This window comes from Botryllus schlosseri, chromosome 6 (assembly GCF_051294905.1).
Source record: "Botryllus schlosseri isolate E-star chromosome 6, Bs_hap1, whole genome shotgun sequence".
NCBI classification, from domain to species: domain Eukaryota; kingdom Metazoa; phylum Chordata; class Ascidiacea; order Stolidobranchia; family Styelidae; genus Botryllus; species Botryllus schlosseri.
The window spans coordinates 3,737,523-3,755,255 of NC_137241.1; the positions used below are offsets into that span (position 1 = coordinate 3,737,523).

At 41.2% G+C, this 17,733-nt stretch overlaps 3 protein-coding genes across 4 annotated transcripts; 2 read left to right on the forward strand and 1 right to left on the reverse strand.

Annotated features, from left to right (window-relative positions):
- Positions 1-580: 580 nt before the first annotated feature.
- LOC145442066 (uncharacterized) lies at positions 581-2,242 on the reverse strand. The gene has a single exon (XM_080320061.1). The coding sequence runs from the start codon at positions 2,240-2,242 to the stop codon at positions 581-583; it is 1,662 nt and encodes a 553-aa protein (XP_080176187.1).
- A 1,673-nt stretch (positions 2,243-3,915) lies between these two features.
- On the forward strand, positions 3,916-14,665 carry LOC145440615 (hematopoietic prostaglandin D synthase-like). 2 transcript variants are annotated; one of them, XM_080318272.1, is made up of 5 exons: positions 3,916-4,632; positions 13,299-13,382; positions 13,442-13,644; positions 13,951-14,061; positions 14,129-14,665. In XM_080318272.1, the coding sequence occupies exons 1-5, from the start codon at positions 4,611-4,613 to the stop codon at positions 14,291-14,293; spliced, it is 585 nt and encodes a 194-aa protein (XP_080174398.1). In that variant the 5' UTR covers positions 3,916-4,610; the 3' UTR covers positions 14,294-14,665. The 2 variants fall into 2 exon arrangements, with proteins under 2 accessions (XP_080174398.1, XP_080174397.1); XM_080318271.1 differs by lacking the exon at positions 3,916-4,632 and having other exon boundaries at positions 13,175-13,382.
- LOC145440616 (hematopoietic prostaglandin D synthase-like) lies at positions 5,035-6,649 on the forward strand. The gene is made up of 4 exons (XM_080318273.1): positions 5,035-5,234; positions 5,304-5,506; positions 6,175-6,285; positions 6,353-6,649. The coding sequence occupies exons 1-4, from the start codon at positions 5,045-5,047 to the stop codon at positions 6,515-6,517; spliced, it is 669 nt and encodes a 222-aa protein (XP_080174399.1). The 5' UTR covers positions 5,035-5,044; the 3' UTR covers positions 6,518-6,649.
- Positions 14,666-17,733: the final 3,068 nt, after the last annotated feature.

Consider the following 17,733-nt stretch of genomic DNA (forward strand, 5'->3'; position numbering starts at 1 on the left):
AATTCTAAAACAGTGTATACATGAAACGGCAAACTTCCCCTTGGTCTGAAGATCGCACGGGAAGCCAAGTCAACGGGATAAGTGTGGAACGCAAAAACCAATACGCAGTGTACACATATAGATTCATCAAATTGAAAGTTAAATTTTGATATATAAGCCTGTGATCTATATTGACGGGGACGGGTAGTCATTTGGTCTTCCTACCCCCGTGATCTATTGATCATCTGAACAAAATTCAAAGCTTTTTAGTGTAACCCCGCATTGTAGCCTATATAAGACTTGTCTGGCCAACGGGCTAATTCTAAACAAAATAACACGAGTCGTTTGCTATTAGAAGCACACAAAGTGGATCACACAACTAAAACATACTGGCATACAAGAAACGAAAAACTGCGGTGTAGGTGTGCCTCAAACGATGGACGAAAGAGATGATAACTGGAATTTGTAGCATACAGACTTCGTACTTGAAGGCTAAAACTTGCATGGTATACGCAATCATCACAAGGCATAAGCATTACGCGCGAACAAATCAAAATGTACAAAAATCACTTATTCTTATTAGTACAGATACACTCAACATCTAGCCTACATAAAAATCAGCCAACCATTGTGGCGGCGCTCGATCCCGATTTGGTCGCGAATGTTCAGAGTTATTTCTCTCAATATCTTGGTCGACATTGTCATCACCAGTTTGATCCAGATTAGCTGAGTTATTCCCATCGGTGATATTCTCTTCCGTACCGAATGGACCATTAGCTTCACCCGAGTTACCGCTGTTTTCCGTATCAATGGCATCATCTCCTCTGCTACAATTCAAGTCGATTTCGCGCGTCGTAACACTTCCTGGTGGGTTTGGTAGATCCGCGACGGCGAGTCTAACGTCAGAAAGATGTCGATTCATCCCGTCAACCTCAACCACCACGTCGGCGACAACCCTGGTAACGACACCTCTATTCCATGGAGTAGTACATCGAGCATTTGGTGGCTTCACGAACACTACATCACCGACTCGGTATGGGTTGGCACTATTTTGTCGGTCCAATCTCTTTCTGCTTGCGCGGATCATTGAAGATGGCAAACCAGATTCATAGCGAAACACCTTATCCGCAGGTACAATATCCTCCGAATTCGGAGTGTGATTGTACCAATACACCATTCGTTCAACACTACCTCCAGATCTCGCGGCCATTCTTTTGATAGTTCTGTGATTCCGCTCCACAATACCGTTTCCAGAATGCCGGTAGGCGCAGCTGAACACGTGTTCCACCCCCCAGCTGTTCAAAAACTGGCGCATTTTCTGGCTAGTAAAACAAGGTCCGTTATCACTTAGAATTTCACTCGGTGCACCTCTTTCCGAGAAGACTTGTTCAAGGATCTGGATGATTTGATCGGCCGTTTCATTTCGCACCGCCCGCCATATCGCAAATCGACTAGGCCCGCAGTCGATCAAACTCAGGTATGGTCGAGTGTTGACGTAAGTAATATCAAGTGCCAGGCGCTCCCAGACAACGGGAACGGAAAGTTGCCCGTGTTCCCATCTCACGGGACTCGGATCAATTCTGCGACAGATGTTGCACTCATTGATTACTCGTTGAACAACATCACGAGTAACAGCTTCGCCAATGCTTCTTTTGGCCACGAAAAGCGTCCGATTCACACCTAGGTGATGCACGTTATGAAGAGTCCGTACCTGTTCAATCACGTTCTCATTACGCCGGTTTACTCCAAGACACACCTTTTTTAGCCAGCGTTGCGGGACTCTCGTTAGTGCATCTGCGAGATTCTCCGACGATGGTACCCAACGGATTGTAACCTCCATGCAGTATTCCTGAAAGAGCTGCGCGATAATTCCCAATCTTCTTTTAATGATCATTTCACTTAGCCCGCTGACTCTAGGTCGGCGCGAATCTTCCAATATTGACGTGACCCAATGGAACACACTGACCGAGTCGGTCACAACTTCCACATTTGTGAAACCCCATCTCAACACCAAACTCAATCCCTTTACGACAGCGTCGAGCTCCGCGACATTTATATGCGTTCCGTCGTCCTCTTTCCTCATCCATGCTGCATCTTCGACAACCTTCCCATTTACGGTCAAGCAGCATGGATGAGGAAAGAGGACGACGGAACGCATATAAATGTCGCGGAGCTCGACGCTGTCGTAAAGGGATTGAGTTTGGTGTTGAGATGGGGTTTCACAAATGTGGAAGTTGTGACCGACTCGGTCAGTGTGTTCCATTGGGTCACGTCAATATTGGAAGATTCGCGCCGACCTAGAGTCAGCGGGCTAAGTGAAATGATCATTAAAAGAAGATTGGGAATTATCGCGCAGCTCTTTCATGGGACATTCTCTAGCAAAGTGACCAAGCTTCCCGCAGAAAAAACAGTTGTACTTCCGCTGACGCGAGCCGACCGCGCACGATACACTGAAGGTGCTGCGGACCGACATTATTACTCGTGCCTGTGCAACAAGATCACTCAAATTCATTTTGTCCAATCCTGCTACAGACTTTAACTGGCCTGAAACTTCTGATGGGAGTCCATTTACAAATGCGCACCGAATTAACGCCTCGGATGCATCCGCCTTCAACCCAATCAATAGCGCCAGCCTTTTTAGGTCGGAAAGGTACACATCGACAGGCTCGTCATCCAGCAGTATTCTTCGCTGGAATTGGCCATACGCGTCGTAACAATTTACCCCAAACGCATTCAAAATACCTTCTTTTGACTTGCTGTAATCCTTTCTGTCCGCCTCTGGCAACTGCTTGAACACTGCAAATGCAGCACCATCCAATAGCAATGGGAAAATAGTTGGCAATTTGTCCGTCAGTTCTTGAAGCTCGGCAACCAGTTCTAGTTTCTCAACCCACTTTGCAAAATCCCCAGACGTTGGATAATCTACGTAATTCTTCACAATATCAGTTAACTTCATATTCGCCATTGGGCCGCGATAGCTTGTAATATAGTTCAATGTATTTAAAACGTTTCCGTAAAAACCGTACAACCAGTCCTCTCGCCTTCAAGCCCGTTCTGTCGATCGCGTGACAGGAGCGTCGGGAGCACACACATAATAATTACGTTAATCACAATCACAGTAATCTCATATTTTGCCGCCCCCTTGCAGCCTGCCGCCCCTGGCGCAGAGCCACAACCTCCAAGTGGCTGCTACGTCACTGCGTCCATTTGCTTACAAGTCCAAATGGTATATTCGACACCCCGAGACCGGATTTATCAATTCTAAGTATAGGTAATGTTTTCGTGTGTTCCGTGTGTATGTTTCACACAATGTCTTCGATAAGATTGTGCTGGGAGCTAGGTTATTTTACTCCCGTGTATTTTTTCACTCACCGTCATATAGATGGTGTGATAGTAATAATAAGTTACAATTCAAGGAGGTTCAATCAAAGATGTAAATGTAACTGTAAAATTCTGCTATTTGAGATAAATGCTCACAATATTAAAATCTTCAAAGGCTTGTTTGCGAACGCGAACCTCTTGAATATCGAAGTTCGCACGACTAACGCGAACAGAACGTTCCTTCCCACCATTCCTCTGCTTTTTAGTCCAACGATAAGTTTGCTGTGTCTACAAAATAATTCATACTGTACTTTATAGTCGTGCGTGTGCGGCGTACGCACGACGGAATTTGCACCGCCGCACAGCCACAATACGTACGTACAGTCGTACACACACTGCTCAGTGCTCAGTGCCCACAGAGCAAAGTTTTTACATGCTGACTGCGCCTTTCTGGATCCTGGATTCTAGAACATTCGGAAGGATTATGACATAAGGCTATTTACAATTGATAAAAACTGGTGCCTGGTGAAACACTAATGTTCAAGTCACTAGCCAAGTGCATAAGGATATTACAATTTGATTCGCGTAAGCGACGACTTCCAAAAGCCTAGAACGAAAGTGGAGCTTGCTATGAGTCGGCACATCAGCAATCATATGAAACGTCAGGATTAACAACAACAACATTTCAAATGATTAGGCAATACTTCTGTTTGCAATTTGAACAATCTGCTGTGAATAAGAGGCATGCACACTGAATGGAAAGAAATAAGGGGTGGCATAAAACGACTAGTGATGAAAATGAATGACGCATCCGTCGATAGGCGAGGTTGATATGTCAGATCGTGGCCAGGTATTCTTGAGGGCTGACTAGTGAATTGTGGACAGTTCAATATGGAAAATCTAAGCAATAACGCCGAATAACCGAAAATGTCAAATACGTATATTGACTTCAGTTTATATTACTGCTATTGTAAACTGTGGTCTGTTCGGTCTGACATCACCGTGCCTTTATTCTATCCTTTCTTATGGCCGCGGACTTTTGAATGAGCATCACTTGAGAACGAGCAAATAAGGTACCGAGCGTATGATTGAATCATTCTCGACTGTTCGATTCTTCTGTCGGCGCGTGGTTGGAATTCTGCTTAGTCACGGCTTTCTGCGCATGCGTGCATAACGGACGATATAGTACGTTTCCCAAGTGCGGCAATCGCCAGTCCGATTGCTCACCCGGTGACGGCAGCAGTGTGGCGTGGTTTCGTTCTTCAAGTGCAGCATTCTCGGAAACAAATCTTAGAGCAGTTCAGATTGATATGCTGGGATATGCTACACAGCGTGAGTTGCGGCTCAGTTGTATCTGTTTTATACGTTTATTGATGAAATCGCTACTCACATTACATGAAGTTGGAATAAAGTTATTGATCTAATAAATGCATAGATTGATCATATACGCTATGGATCCCCTTGTCGATGTAACTGCAGCTGCAGGGGTATACGCCTTCGTGTCACAGTAACTGCGCGTTTTGCTGTTATATCAGTACCAGCTTCTTGAGGATGTGGTAGTGTCGTGAGTGTTACTGCCCTGTACAAAATTATTATGATGAATAGCTTCTTAGAGGTTCATAACTTCAATATACAATTAAATTGTACATCCATAGTGAAATGAACCATATTGCTGTAATGCTGAATTTATTCGCTACTTAATAATGATAGTTGAACTGTCGTGCTAAAATTGACACTTTGTTCAATGCTTATACCAGAAATACCTATATATTCGAGACCTTTTACATTGTCAACTGTCATAATGGTGCAATACAAGCTATATTATTTCAACGGCCGTGGTCGCGCTGAAGTCATCAGACTGATTTTCGCGGTTGCTGGAGTCGAGTACGAAGACATCAGAATTGGACACGAGGACTGGCCAAAGCACAAAGCTAGTAAGTTTGACCGCGCAGCACGGTACATTTCATACGGTTGAGTAAACGGTTGCATTTTTTTCTTAATAGGCATGCCTCTGGGTCAAATGCCTGTGTTGGAAGTGGACGGAAAGAAAATGGTTCAATCGGGTGCTATCGGTCGTTACTTGGCCAACAAGTACGGTTTGTTGGGGAGCACGGACATGGACAAATACTGGGCCGATGTCTACGGTGAGATGTTTGAAGACATGAGCAAGAAATATCCTTTTGCGGAAAAAGACGAGGAAAAAAAGGTAAAATTCTCAAGGATGCATAAAATATGCGATCCCGAATCCCACTCGATACGACCATAATCGCAGGTGGAAGTCACATAATTCGGTAGAAGTAAGTTGGTGCCAAATGTATGGATCTGATGTAGTTATAGGTGTCGATCGGCATCAAACAAACAGAATTGTACAACTAGATAATTGTAGTTGATATTAGACTAATTAGAGCGAAATTCCGGTTATCTCATTCTAATTTAATTTGGTACATGTTTCTTTGCCCAAATTCTAATCTAATTTGTGAAATCTTTATACGGTCTAAATGTATTTCTAAATTTCTGCTTTTCATGAAAATGCTACAGAATAACTGTATAGTGCGAAACGAGCCCAGCCTGCTGTACAGACATATGTTATTCTCATTTCTCGTGCTTGTCAGAATGAACTTTTGATTTGATTTGAACTGAATTCGATTAAATTTCTGAGTTTTAGCGAATTCAGTAACTCTAATTCTAATTTTGAAAAACCGGTGGAGCTATAATTGTAATTCTAGTCTATAATTTGAAAAAACTGTATAGGTATAATTCTCAATTCTAACATGATTTAGAAAGAGCCTAGAAATGCCACAAAGCGACCATTCATAGGTACTGCTTACTAGAAGCCGATCTCGCAACAACTTTTACTATTTTCCGCGTTTTCAGAAAGAATTGATGAAACAGTTTCTGACCGTATCGGTACCTGAAGCGTTGCTGAAAATGGAAAAGCTTTACGTCGATAATAATAACGGGAAAGAATGCTTCCTTGTCGGCGAGGTTAGTGTTCACGTCAATCGTCCTCGCGAGTCAGTTCGCTCGTAACAGAAACTTTCGTGTTTTACAGCTCAGCGTAGCAGACTTGGCGTTCATGACATTTATGGACTTTCTCGTACCGATGAAGGAAGACATCCTGGGTGGAGTTCCAAAACTAGCTGCTCTGTATAAGCGCGTCAGAGAAGTGCCGAAAGTTCAAGCATGGGTGTCAAAACGACCGCAATCTCAATTCTAGTCAGACAAATCGTCTCGAACTCTCGGTTCGATCATTATTATTCCTAACCCTAATTTATATATAAGATATAACCATGTCATTTTTGTGCTAATATTTTTACTGTCGACTCGATAAACGAAGCAAAATATGTCATCGCGTGTGTAGTTAGTACATCGTTGTGTTGGGTTTATTAAGAATTTCGGGCGTACAAAATTCATAATGAAGCTCTTCGAGCCGACGTTCTTCGAAGGCAATCGTCACTCGTCAGCAAATGAGGACTTCTAAAAACTTGAGTAACCACATTGCATGCAACCAATTATGACTTCCCGTATATAGATTAAAATGCAGGCAAGTTGTGAGCGCAGCTACCGTGGTACATTTACATCTTGAACACAACATCATTCTGCCGACGCAACTCGGTATGAGAAGTAGAGGATATGTTTTGTCAACCCTGCAAATCGATAACATACATAACAAAAATGCCAAGTCGACGAAATGGGATATACTGATATGCATGATATCGATGAGAGGCTCTATATAACAGCCGTCAAAGTTGAGCCACCTAGACCAGGAACATCTTACTACAGAGGTCGTTACCCTTAAACAGTGCTTCCCAACCGGTGGGGAATTCAGGAGTTTTCTGGTGGGGAACAGACGCAATTGCAAATCAAACACATACAGTATATACAATTATACATATTTACAAAGACATATCACCACGATTACAGTTACCAGTTTACTGCTCAGGACTGCATGCCTCGCAAAATTATGGTGTGTTGTTCAGAATAACTCATTTTGAGAATTATGGATAACCGATATTAGGGTTACAAACACGTTTAGCACGCGCTTTCGAATACTTGTGGGTTGCCGGTACACAAGGAGTTTTATGTCGTAGTAAAGGCCTACTTTAATTTTTGCTGTCAGCCGTCCCGGGGCTACTGGGCGCATTTGAATAAAAATAACTTGCCTTGACATCCGGTATATCACAACTGGAAAACTTGACGTTCGATAAAACGTAATGACTAAAGTTGAAAGAAAATACGAGCATACCTGGGTTACCATATTTCTGTGACCCGAATTTCGGACACTCTTTAGCGCCCACCAGTGGATTTCCAAATGCACCATGAGCACATTGTCTGTCAATATGACGTCACACTAGCAGAGCTTTGCTTTTGCCTGAAATAGTCACGATCCGGTTCAGGAGTATGTTGCTGTGCGTTGTGTAACCGGGACCGTAACCACATATTTTCAGCCCCTTCCTGCCCAAATAAACAATGATTTTAGGTCCACCATAGGATAATTGATTCAACTTTTGGGGGCTTGCTTTATGCATCTGGTTTCTTTGCATCTGGTCGTTAAATTTTTTGAATGAATTCTGTCAATAATATTGGTTCTTCGATATATGACTTACAGTTTTATCTTCTCTCCGTCCATATGATCAGGTTTAGCGGCAGAGCTGGTGGAGGATGATGACTTCGAATATTCAGGGAGCGTAATTGTTCATCGTTAAGCAGGGATATCTAGAAACTCTAGATATCCCTGATCGTTAAGTCAAGTTGATGTCACACCGAAAAGATTGTTTATCAGCCTTATGCCATTGCGCACCACAGAGCTTGATAAACACCCCACATCCAGTGGTTTCCAACATTTTATGGTTGGGACTTCTTCCCATTTGAATATATGCCATGGCCCAGCTCAAAATTCCGTGACCCACATCATAATTTGACGATCTGATTACTAAAACAAATCAGCACCTTTGCTCAGACTTACTCACGGGTTATTTTGGATTTTAGAGCTGATTACTCTCGACATCTTTGCGAACCCTCAGCATAAAGGCAAACTACCCCCACGTTTGGAACCACTATCTTTGAATAGAGCATTTTAACGGCCTTTAACCATGTCTAGGAATATACCGTTCTTCTATAATTGCGATTACAATTAGGCTTATTTCAGTAAATGAAGGTTATTTTTATTTATATCTTATTGTACTTTTTGCGAGGTTGGTAGTACCCATATGAAAATCAATAAATGTGATAGTAAATCGCGCGCAGCACGAAGAAAAATATAATATAGCATAAATATCGCCCTAAATAATGTTATTATGTTGATGTACAGAAAAAGTCCACGTCGAGCCTTCAAAATTCCGGACATATAGGCATATTTTAAAAATTCCTCCCGGACGCAAGTTTGAACCGTAAAATTCCGGACGTATGGCAACCCTATAACCTAACTCGACCTTGAATTCACGTTTGTACAGAAAACTTATGAGCAACTGGCACAATCATTGGTTTTCTTAACGCGGGTCGTCACTATAAATCCCAACTTTTATCGAAGGGATCATTTTTACAGGTTGTATAGAGGGATTTTAGGTTGTGGGGAATGAAGACTCGGAAAAATTCAGAAGTGGGGAATCAAGAAAAAAAGGTTGAGAATCACTGCCTTGAAACTTCACTAAAAAAATAACAAAAAAATACAAACGAAGGAAATGCAATCACCAACACACATCATCACGGAAACATTGGAAATTACACGAAAAAATAAGGTCATTGCGAATAAAATTACGGAGATCAGACATTTATTCCATTGACAACAATAAACATCATTGAAGTTTGCACAAAACTGATGGAGTGGCGTGTCACAAGAAAATGCACCAGCTTACGAGTCATATGATTTCACTGGGAATAGTCAATCAGTCTTTACGTCGAACACAAACCGGTCTCGCGTCCTGTCAAATGTTTGCTGATTATAGCAACAAATCAGGCTGAAGGCTGCATTTCCCAATCAACGTTTCCAAAGCCTTTGGAGGAAGGAATTAATTCCAATTCTCATGCATACATAATTACACACTGTCCAATTTCGCGCTCCAATCAAAATGACTGTCACAGAAATCCAGCTCACTAATTAATGTGAGCAAGGAAACATGGTTTGCGGCGGTAATGTGCGCAAAATCAATTTGATTTAGAGGGGGAGAACGTGTATTTGCTCGTCTAATAGTGAGAAGACAAGGTAATCGGCATATTTGGCTAATAGAATAAGAACTTGTATCATTTAGAAATTAGAAAACACCACCCGGCTGGGAAGAACTGGACTCCCATGTGGGAGTCTGATTTCCAAGACTATACTCCAACTCCAAGTCGTTTCGACACCTTGCTATGTTAATTGCTATCATATCGCAATTCCGTGGTGTTTTTGAGAGGATAAAATTATTTACAGTGCACTCGACTCAATGCAACCGCTGGTTATTACGAGCCTCGACGCACAACAGAGTATAGCTTGCTTTGCTTGAGATGTCTTGCTAAAAGCCTATTGTCGTTTGCAGTGTGCGCGCTGCACACGGCACCGACAACAGATTTATGGTAAATGATTTATACCGGGGCCTACGATAACTTATACATTCCTGGTTCCTAGATTCTAGAACATTCCTAATGTGTAGGCGATCTCTCTGTTTGTAATTGCTAAAATCAACTGCGAATTATACCCGGATATGGAATATCAAAGCCATTGTAAGATAGCCTTTTGTAGGTGGCATTGAGAGCTGATCAAATATACCAATTCATTGGTCCACCCCACGGTGAATACGAATTTTGAAATCAGTGTATTATCGGTACGGTAAACAAAGGTGTCTGTTAGGTCCAACATCGCCATGACCTTGTCTGTCTTTTCCTTGCGTCGCGTCGCATCCATCTGACAGAATCATCTTTTGGAACGATCAAATAACGTACCGAGCGAATAACTATTGATAACTAACCTTCCTATGTGTGAATCAATTTCGATGCTGTAAAATCTTGATCTGTCAACGCGTAGTTGGAATTATGCGAAGTCATCGCTTATACTGCGCAGTGCGCATGCGTGCGTAATGGGTCATGTGTTTGACTTCACAAACCACAAGTATGGCAATCGCCATTGCGCATGCTGTATTGGTGACAGCAAGTTTGTGGCGCGGCTTAGTTTCTTAGTGTGACGTTCTTAAAAACGAAGCGTGGATCCGTAGAGCTTGTTATACAGGGTCACATCACGGCATTTGGTCTGTTGTCTACATTGTGTGAGATGCGGCTCATTTTCGTGCGTTTTATAAGTATAAATGATGAAATCGCTACTTAGCTACTACTGTGACTATGTCGAGTATCACTTATTATGACGTCATGACAGTATAAAGATGTGGAAGTTCAAATATGTACCTTTTATGCTACCTCGAAAAATATAAAACCAGTTCTAAGTCTCATAAAATATAATTTGGTATTTTTCGACTATGCCCCTTTCATTGCACTTTCTGACAATATGCGGGGATTTGGTCACGACTTCACGGATCTGCCATTTGCGTGGTTTTGTATACTGTGCGATGCGACCAACCAAGTTTCAAGGCTTCCACATTTGAAAATAGTATCGAAATTATAATTCTCGTTGATAAATTAACTCGTATAAGCGTATTCTCAGTACTCGGAAACATCTTTTACTATATTCGACTCGAATCGTAAGAATTAATACTCGATTCAGATCCGAGCACTCGAATCATTGGGCCCGTCACAAAAGTTTGAATAGTAAGTTTGAAAGCATTGATTGATTAATCGATCATTAAATTGATCACGTACACTATCATTCCCGTTAGTTGATACCACTACCAGGTTATGTCATGGTGTAACTGCTCCATGCGCAATGATGATAATAATCAGTATGGATCAGTATTTTCCATTAATCTTAATATATATATATGAAATTTCTTGCTTTTCAACTGCATCACGATGCTAGCAAAAAATGAAATTCATCACCAAACCCAGGATAAGCCTGTGAAGTTACGTTATACACAGAGGTGGTCAGTAACGAAGTACTTTTACTTTTTGGAAGTACTCAAGTAGTTTTCCTCTACTTCTGGTACTTACTCAAGTAGATCTGATTTTCTCTACTTCTACTTCTACTTCGTAATATTTGTGATCTACTTGCTTACTTTTCGCTATTTTCAGTTTGTCAAGTAGAAGTAGTTTAATCCACCAATACGAAAGATAGCCTGAGGAATTTCGGGGCTGTTTTCACGGAGTACCAACATTTAATATTCATGAAAGTCAAGTAAAGCTCAGAAATTTTGTTGCTCTTTGCGCATAGTAGTTATGGAGTGACACATATGTTTTCACGGAAGTATCAGTGAATGTAATTTGGGTAACGGATTGCTTGGTTCCTCTCACACTGCATTGTTGCCCATATAAAATATTTCATCGCAGTAAATATGGCCCACCATAACGTCTGAAGCTACCGTTTCACAATCTAGCAATTACCTATCACATCGTAATCTAGCAGCCCATTACGTGTCTTGCTAATCAGGAAAATCCAGCTTTTTTGAACGTAACACCTGTTTTAGCAGATCACCTTTGAAGCTTTATGGACAATAGACATGAAATATATTTTCCGCTTATTAGAAGTGCTATTTGTATTTTACTTTCAATTGCGAGTTTCATACTTTTAGCTGAATGCTTTGTTTTAATTACTTTCAGTTCTTTTGTCTGCAGAACATACATGTTAAAGCATAAAAGCAAGTGTAGTAATGCCTCTATTGTGGAAAATTAGGCTACACTAAATATAACTTTTACGATCCACAATATTTGTTATTAACGTATACTAATCGCGTAAAGTGATGAAACCGTATCCGATACAACTTCTACGTATTGCTCTTCGCCTAAACTGGGGCCTTATAATATGGGATAGGGCGCCATGCCATGATATTCTCTAACAACGGGGTATCCTAGTAAACAAAGGGTTAGTTTAGTATCGCATTTTCATATCAATACTATATAATTTGCATCCCATGATGCGAAACAATGCTTATTCTGTCGAAAATTGATACCTCCTGTGATGCATCAATACGAATCAAGCTGCCTGCACCTTCCGCATAGCTCAATTCGCAGCTTATGACAGTCCATGCGAGCGAATTAAGACTGTTTTCAAAACTACTTACTTACTTGAGTAGATTTAAAGTCAGTCAATTCTACTTCTACTTCAAGTAGTTTTAGGTTGCTTATTCAAGAAGTACTTCTCCTCGTACTTGAGTAGATTTTTCCGTCCCTACTTCTACTTCTACTTGAGTAGCTTTCTTGACTACTTTGACCACCTCTGGTTATAAATTATACTGATTTTTATATATGTTGCTCGACGTATTACATTATTTTAGTTGTTATCAAAGGAGTAACCCGCTTTGGTCTGGGCCTATATTCATTTGCGTGGCCGGGATATACGGCTGGACATTTGGGGACTTGCGATATTTTCATATATTAGACTAGTCATAACATCACGTGATAAGACATTTCGTTGATGTCACATCGTTAATGGAGGGAGGAGTAGTAAACCTTTTTTAGATGTTAGATCATCACCTCCTGTCAAATTTGCTTTTGACGAAGCAATAAATTGTCTGTCTGTATGTCTGTTATGATTGATATGTTATGAATTCCATTGAGCATACTCCTATGACTACTATTTTATAAAAGATCGCGCGCACGCAAACCAGAACCCTCTCGCACCCTCTCAAAATTAATCAGCACCCGCTTAACGAGGAAACGATGTGTGGTTTATGTCGCAAGTATCACTGTAACATTCGAGAATCACTGATTTCGGGTTTGAATAGCACTACAATGCCAAAATCACTCGCTACTAAACAGAACGATGGTTGAAACTATTGTGCACATTGACAATATGAAGTTTAATACTATTTTCCAGAAATACATATCTATCTATCTAACCTTTGAGTTCAAGACCGATTACACAGTCAAAATGGTGCAATACAAATTATATTATTTCAATATCCGCGCTCGCGCCGAAGTCATCAGACTGATTTTCGCGGTTGCTGGAGTCGAATACGAAGACATCAGAATCGAAAGCGAGGACTGGCCGAAGCACAAAGCTAGTAAGTTCAAGCGGGGTATATTTCGTACGGTTTGGAAGAGTTGCCTTTTTTCTTGATAGACATGCCTCTGGGTCAAATGCCTGTGTTAGAGGTAGACGGCAAGAAAATGGTTCAATCAGGTGCAATCGGTCGTTACTTGGCCAACAAGTACGGTTTGCTGGGGAGTACGGACATGGACAAATATTGGGCCGATGTGTACATTGAGATGTTAGAGGATTTGAGCAAAAAATACCCTTTCGCGGAAACAGACGAAGAGAAAAAGGTGAAATTGGGGAGGATGGACATTGGCAAACGTATATGCGATTCCGATTCCTACCTCAGACCATCTCAATCGCGGGTGGAATGTCATATAAGTTGGTAAAAATAAGTTCGTACCAAACGCATGGGTCTGGTGTAAATCGTGTGAAAGCGAGATGTCTCCGTGGATTATTCTGTGATTTTAAGGCCTTATAGAACCCGAATATCAGAAAGTCGGTGGTTGCTGTTGTCTCGAAGTTTCCGGACCCATCCAATGGACAGATCTCGCTACAATCTGACGTAATTCTGACTATATTTTGCGCATTTTCAGAAAGAATTAATGCAACAGTTTCTGAACGTATCGGTGGCAGAAGCGTTGCTAAAGATGGAAAAACTTTACGTCGAGAATAATAACGGGAAAGAATGCTTCCTTGTCGGCGAGGTTAGCTTTCAGATCACTCGTTTTCAGGAGTAACTTCGCTCGTAATAGAACTTTTCCAATTTTACAGCTCGGTATAGCGGACTTAGCAGTCATGACATCATTTGACTTTCTCGTATCGGTGAAGGAAGACATCCTGGCCGGAGTTCCCAAACTCGCTGCTTTGTATAAGCGCATCAGAGAAATTCCGAATATCAAAGCCTGGGTATCAAAACGGCCTCAAACTCAATTTTAGATAGGCTTCGTTTCAAAATTTCATACTCAATTATACTTTCAATCCTCACGTCATTGGTGGCCAACCTTTTTAATGGCCGCGACCAAATCTCCGTTTTGAAATGTTCCGAGATCCACCTCTAAATTTGGTAAAGATATATATGATTATTAAAATGGTCAGCATCAGTTCAGCAGCAACAACCAGGTCTACTCCTGGTCTGCTTGGGAAGCTGATTAAAACAAAAATTTCAGCCCCTTTGCGACCCACGGCAAAATAGCAAGCGACCTTCCAGGTTCAAAACAATTCCCTAAGTTATATATATTAAAATTTTATCATGCCACTTTTGTGCGAATATTTAGACTCTCGACTCAATAAACGAAGCAAAAAGTCGTATATATGCGTGTGTGTTTCCCACTTTCCCTGTGTCGTTAGTATGCCGCAGTGCTGGATTTTCTTTTGGAATGCGTTCGTGGTAGCGAGTATAGTGTAATGATACCTTCAGGCACTATGGAACCTCAATGGTAGATTAGGTTTTATGACATTTGTGTAAGTCAAGGGAGATGTGGTTTAAGAGTCAGGAGATATCTATCTTATCAGTCGTGAACGTAATCAGGTCTGCAAACACAAGTTATAGCATTCACCAACTGTTACGGAGTGAATATATAGGTTAGTCCAGACACCGGGGTGCGGATTTCACTTCATGCATGAGTATCAGTAGGCCTATTGTAGCCTATGGCGACATCGAAGGTGCCCACTGCCCACTGTTCAGTATTTATCATTCATGATGTTGTTACCACGTTTTTATCTCTATGGACTGTATGTTATGTAAATATAGACGAGAATTATTCAACGACCTATTAATGTTACTGTCGAATGTTTACTCACTGAATTGTGCCAGTGTGCGATGAGCAATGAGCAATTAAGCATACAATATTACTAAACTTTTGATAGAAACTTGCGGCCCTGTGGATTTGCAACCGCAAAAACCAGTTCTGCCAATAACACAGTCTACTCAAAACGAAGCAACTCGAACAAACAGCTTTTTCCCCAGGTCTGCCGAATATATGTCCTGCATCAAGCGATCCAGATATATATGTTATTACTATGTCACGTCCGAACCAATTCAAGCTTCAATAAAACACCACTCAGGCCTTGATGTTGGCGTGCTCTCCACCATTGACTAGTTCTATAGTTGCGAATTTTTAAAATTGAGTAGTTCTAGTTCTAGTTGCGGATTTTAAAAATCGGGTAGTTCTAGCTCTAGTTGTTGTTGCACTTTTTGAAAATCCAGTAGGCCTAATTTGTACAAGTCTGCACCATGAAGACAGTGTTGCAACAGCCCCCCCCCCTAAACGTCGGTCTTGGTCCCCCATACGGTTCTCAACCTAGCATCTGTTGCAGGTCTTATAAGAATTTCGTACTATGCGGCGGTAATTTGTATTGGCTTGACAGTGGGAGGACAAGTTTTTGTTGCAGTAAAATCGTGAGAAAGTTGCACTTAATTCTAACAAAAGTTGCAGTAAAAAGTTGCATTCATGATATTTCAGAATTATTAGAGTATATGAGATACTCGAAAGGTCCCGTTGTATAATCCAACAGTTCAAGATTTGCACGGTACCTGCTTGTTTCGTTTCTTTATTCGATCGCTATTCAATCGATCATCCATATACTTGGATGTTTCTTTTAGGTTTTAAAACTACATGATGGCATTTCACTGTCAGCTTCCATAGAACTGTCAAATTTGGCACTTTCCCATGTCAAATATTCGCACAAAGCCAAACAGTAAAGCATTAACCCATAAAATAAGTCAAATACCACACTGCAAGCCCCCTATAAGATCTGCAAACTTGACCCAAGGCATTGCAGCAAAACTTGTGTTGTCGACTTTAACAAAATCAATAGCCTGAAAAGGTGACGATGTGAAAATGTAATCTTTAACTGTGTCGCCTGGGCGCCCCTCAAATGGGAAAGAAAGTGCACCAATCAAGCGATTTGTCTACTTGTAGCTCAGCCACCATTTGTGACAAAACAACGGAGGCTAGCAAAAACAGAGTTCACAATCGTGCATGCAGTCGACACTGATTATAGTTATTCGATTCGCATATTTCACATCGATTCACGAGTTAATCCACATTTCTAAAACGACAAGTCATCTTCAAGTGATTATTGCAACGTGACTGTACACCTTTTCCGACTTGCATTACCTGAGGAAAATCCTGAAGAAATGGTAAATTTTTTGCTCTTCTGGGTCGGTTGACTAAAAAAAGGTCAATTTTCTCCCTCAACTATCAAAATACACTTTCAAAAAAGTCAAAAAAAGAGGACACTAAATTACTGAATGGATGGATTTAAGATATGCATCTACTAATATCTATTGACGAAATTCATTCAGGAATTTGATAACATTTTGGCGCTTCGCGCTACTTCAGGCAACATACGGCCCGCGGCCAGCAAGCAGTTTCCGGTCGTTCGTGATAATGTGGAATTTTCTTCGTCGCGCAACTATAGGCGCTGGTGTGCCTACCAGAGTTGGATCAATCGACTGTTAACAACCAAAAGTTTGAGCGACTAACAGCGAATTGGCTGCAGGACAGTCAATGAAAAGCAATTAAACGATTAGGCTACTCAAAGCTGAGTGAGGATAATGAAATGTAATTGGTAATGCGTCAGCGATAAGGATGATACCGATGTAAAATTAAAATAAATGCAAAAGGAAGGAACCTCCTGATAACTACGAATTACGACATTTTGGTTCGCATTTACATTTTCACTTGCTCGGAAACTGTTAGATTGCATTTGATGAACATTAAGGTGAAAAAATTTCTGGCCCCAGTAAATTTGGTCGGGATTGAGGTAAGATTGGGATAACATCTCAACAAATGTGTGATCAAGTTTGATGAGGCCTTGGTCGGAAACTTGAATTTCTTTTTGCAATTGTTGCAGCAAGTCTCGGTACTGGTCGGAGATTTAAAAATAAAACTCTGACCGTGATGTAGGAAATGGTTCAGCACAGGTTTCAGAAGAGTTTATTTGTTGTTCATTCAATTTTGAAATATTTAGATTTAGTTTAGCCCACTGATTCTCTAACTTTTTTAGATACGCCCCCCTTTATGACAGCGCAATATTTCGTGCCCCGCCGGCCGCCACTTATCGAAATATCACACAATGAAACCAGAATGTTAGCAATCCTTACAGATAGTGTGATGGTATGGAAGGTTATGACTGTTGATGAGAGAATTCTCCAATACGAAATTCGGACTATACACAGAGCAATAGCTATGAAATAGAGGTGAATCGCGCAAAGCGCGGGAAAAAATTTCAGTTTACCGGAGCTTCACGCCCCCTTCAGATGCATTCACGCCGCCCAATGGGGGCACGCCCCCCAGTTTGAGAACCACTGGTTTAGCCTGTAATGTAATTCACATAGTTTTCTGTTGCTACTGAAATATGGGAAACAGTTT

Excerpts from the sequence above, each read along its gene's own strand:
- LOC145442066 (XM_080320061.1), bottom strand. The coding sequence starts at position 2,242 with ATGGAACACACTGACCGAGTCGGTCACAACTTCCACATTTGTGAAACC.
- LOC145440616 (XM_080318273.1), top strand. The coding sequence starts at position 5,045 with ATGCTTATACCAGAAATACCTATATATTCGAGACCTTTTACATTGTCA. Across the intron at positions 5,235-5,303 it reads CTGGCCAAAGCACAAAGCTA|GCATGCCTCTGGGTCAAATG; the intron begins GTAAGTTTGACC and ends TTTTCTTAATAG. Across the intron at positions 6,286-6,352 it reads AATGCTTCCTTGTCGGCGAG|CTCAGCGTAGCAGACTTGGC; the intron begins GTTAGTGTTCAC and ends CGTGTTTTACAG.
- LOC145440615 (XM_080318271.1), top strand. The coding sequence starts at position 13,250 with ATGGTGCAATACAAATTATATTATTTCAATATCCGCGCTCGCGCCGAA. Across the intron at positions 13,383-13,441 it reads CTGGCCGAAGCACAAAGCTA|ACATGCCTCTGGGTCAAATG; the intron begins GTAAGTTCAAGC and ends TTTTCTTGATAG. Across the intron at positions 14,062-14,128 it reads AATGCTTCCTTGTCGGCGAG|CTCGGTATAGCGGACTTAGC; the intron begins GTTAGCTTTCAG and ends CCAATTTTACAG.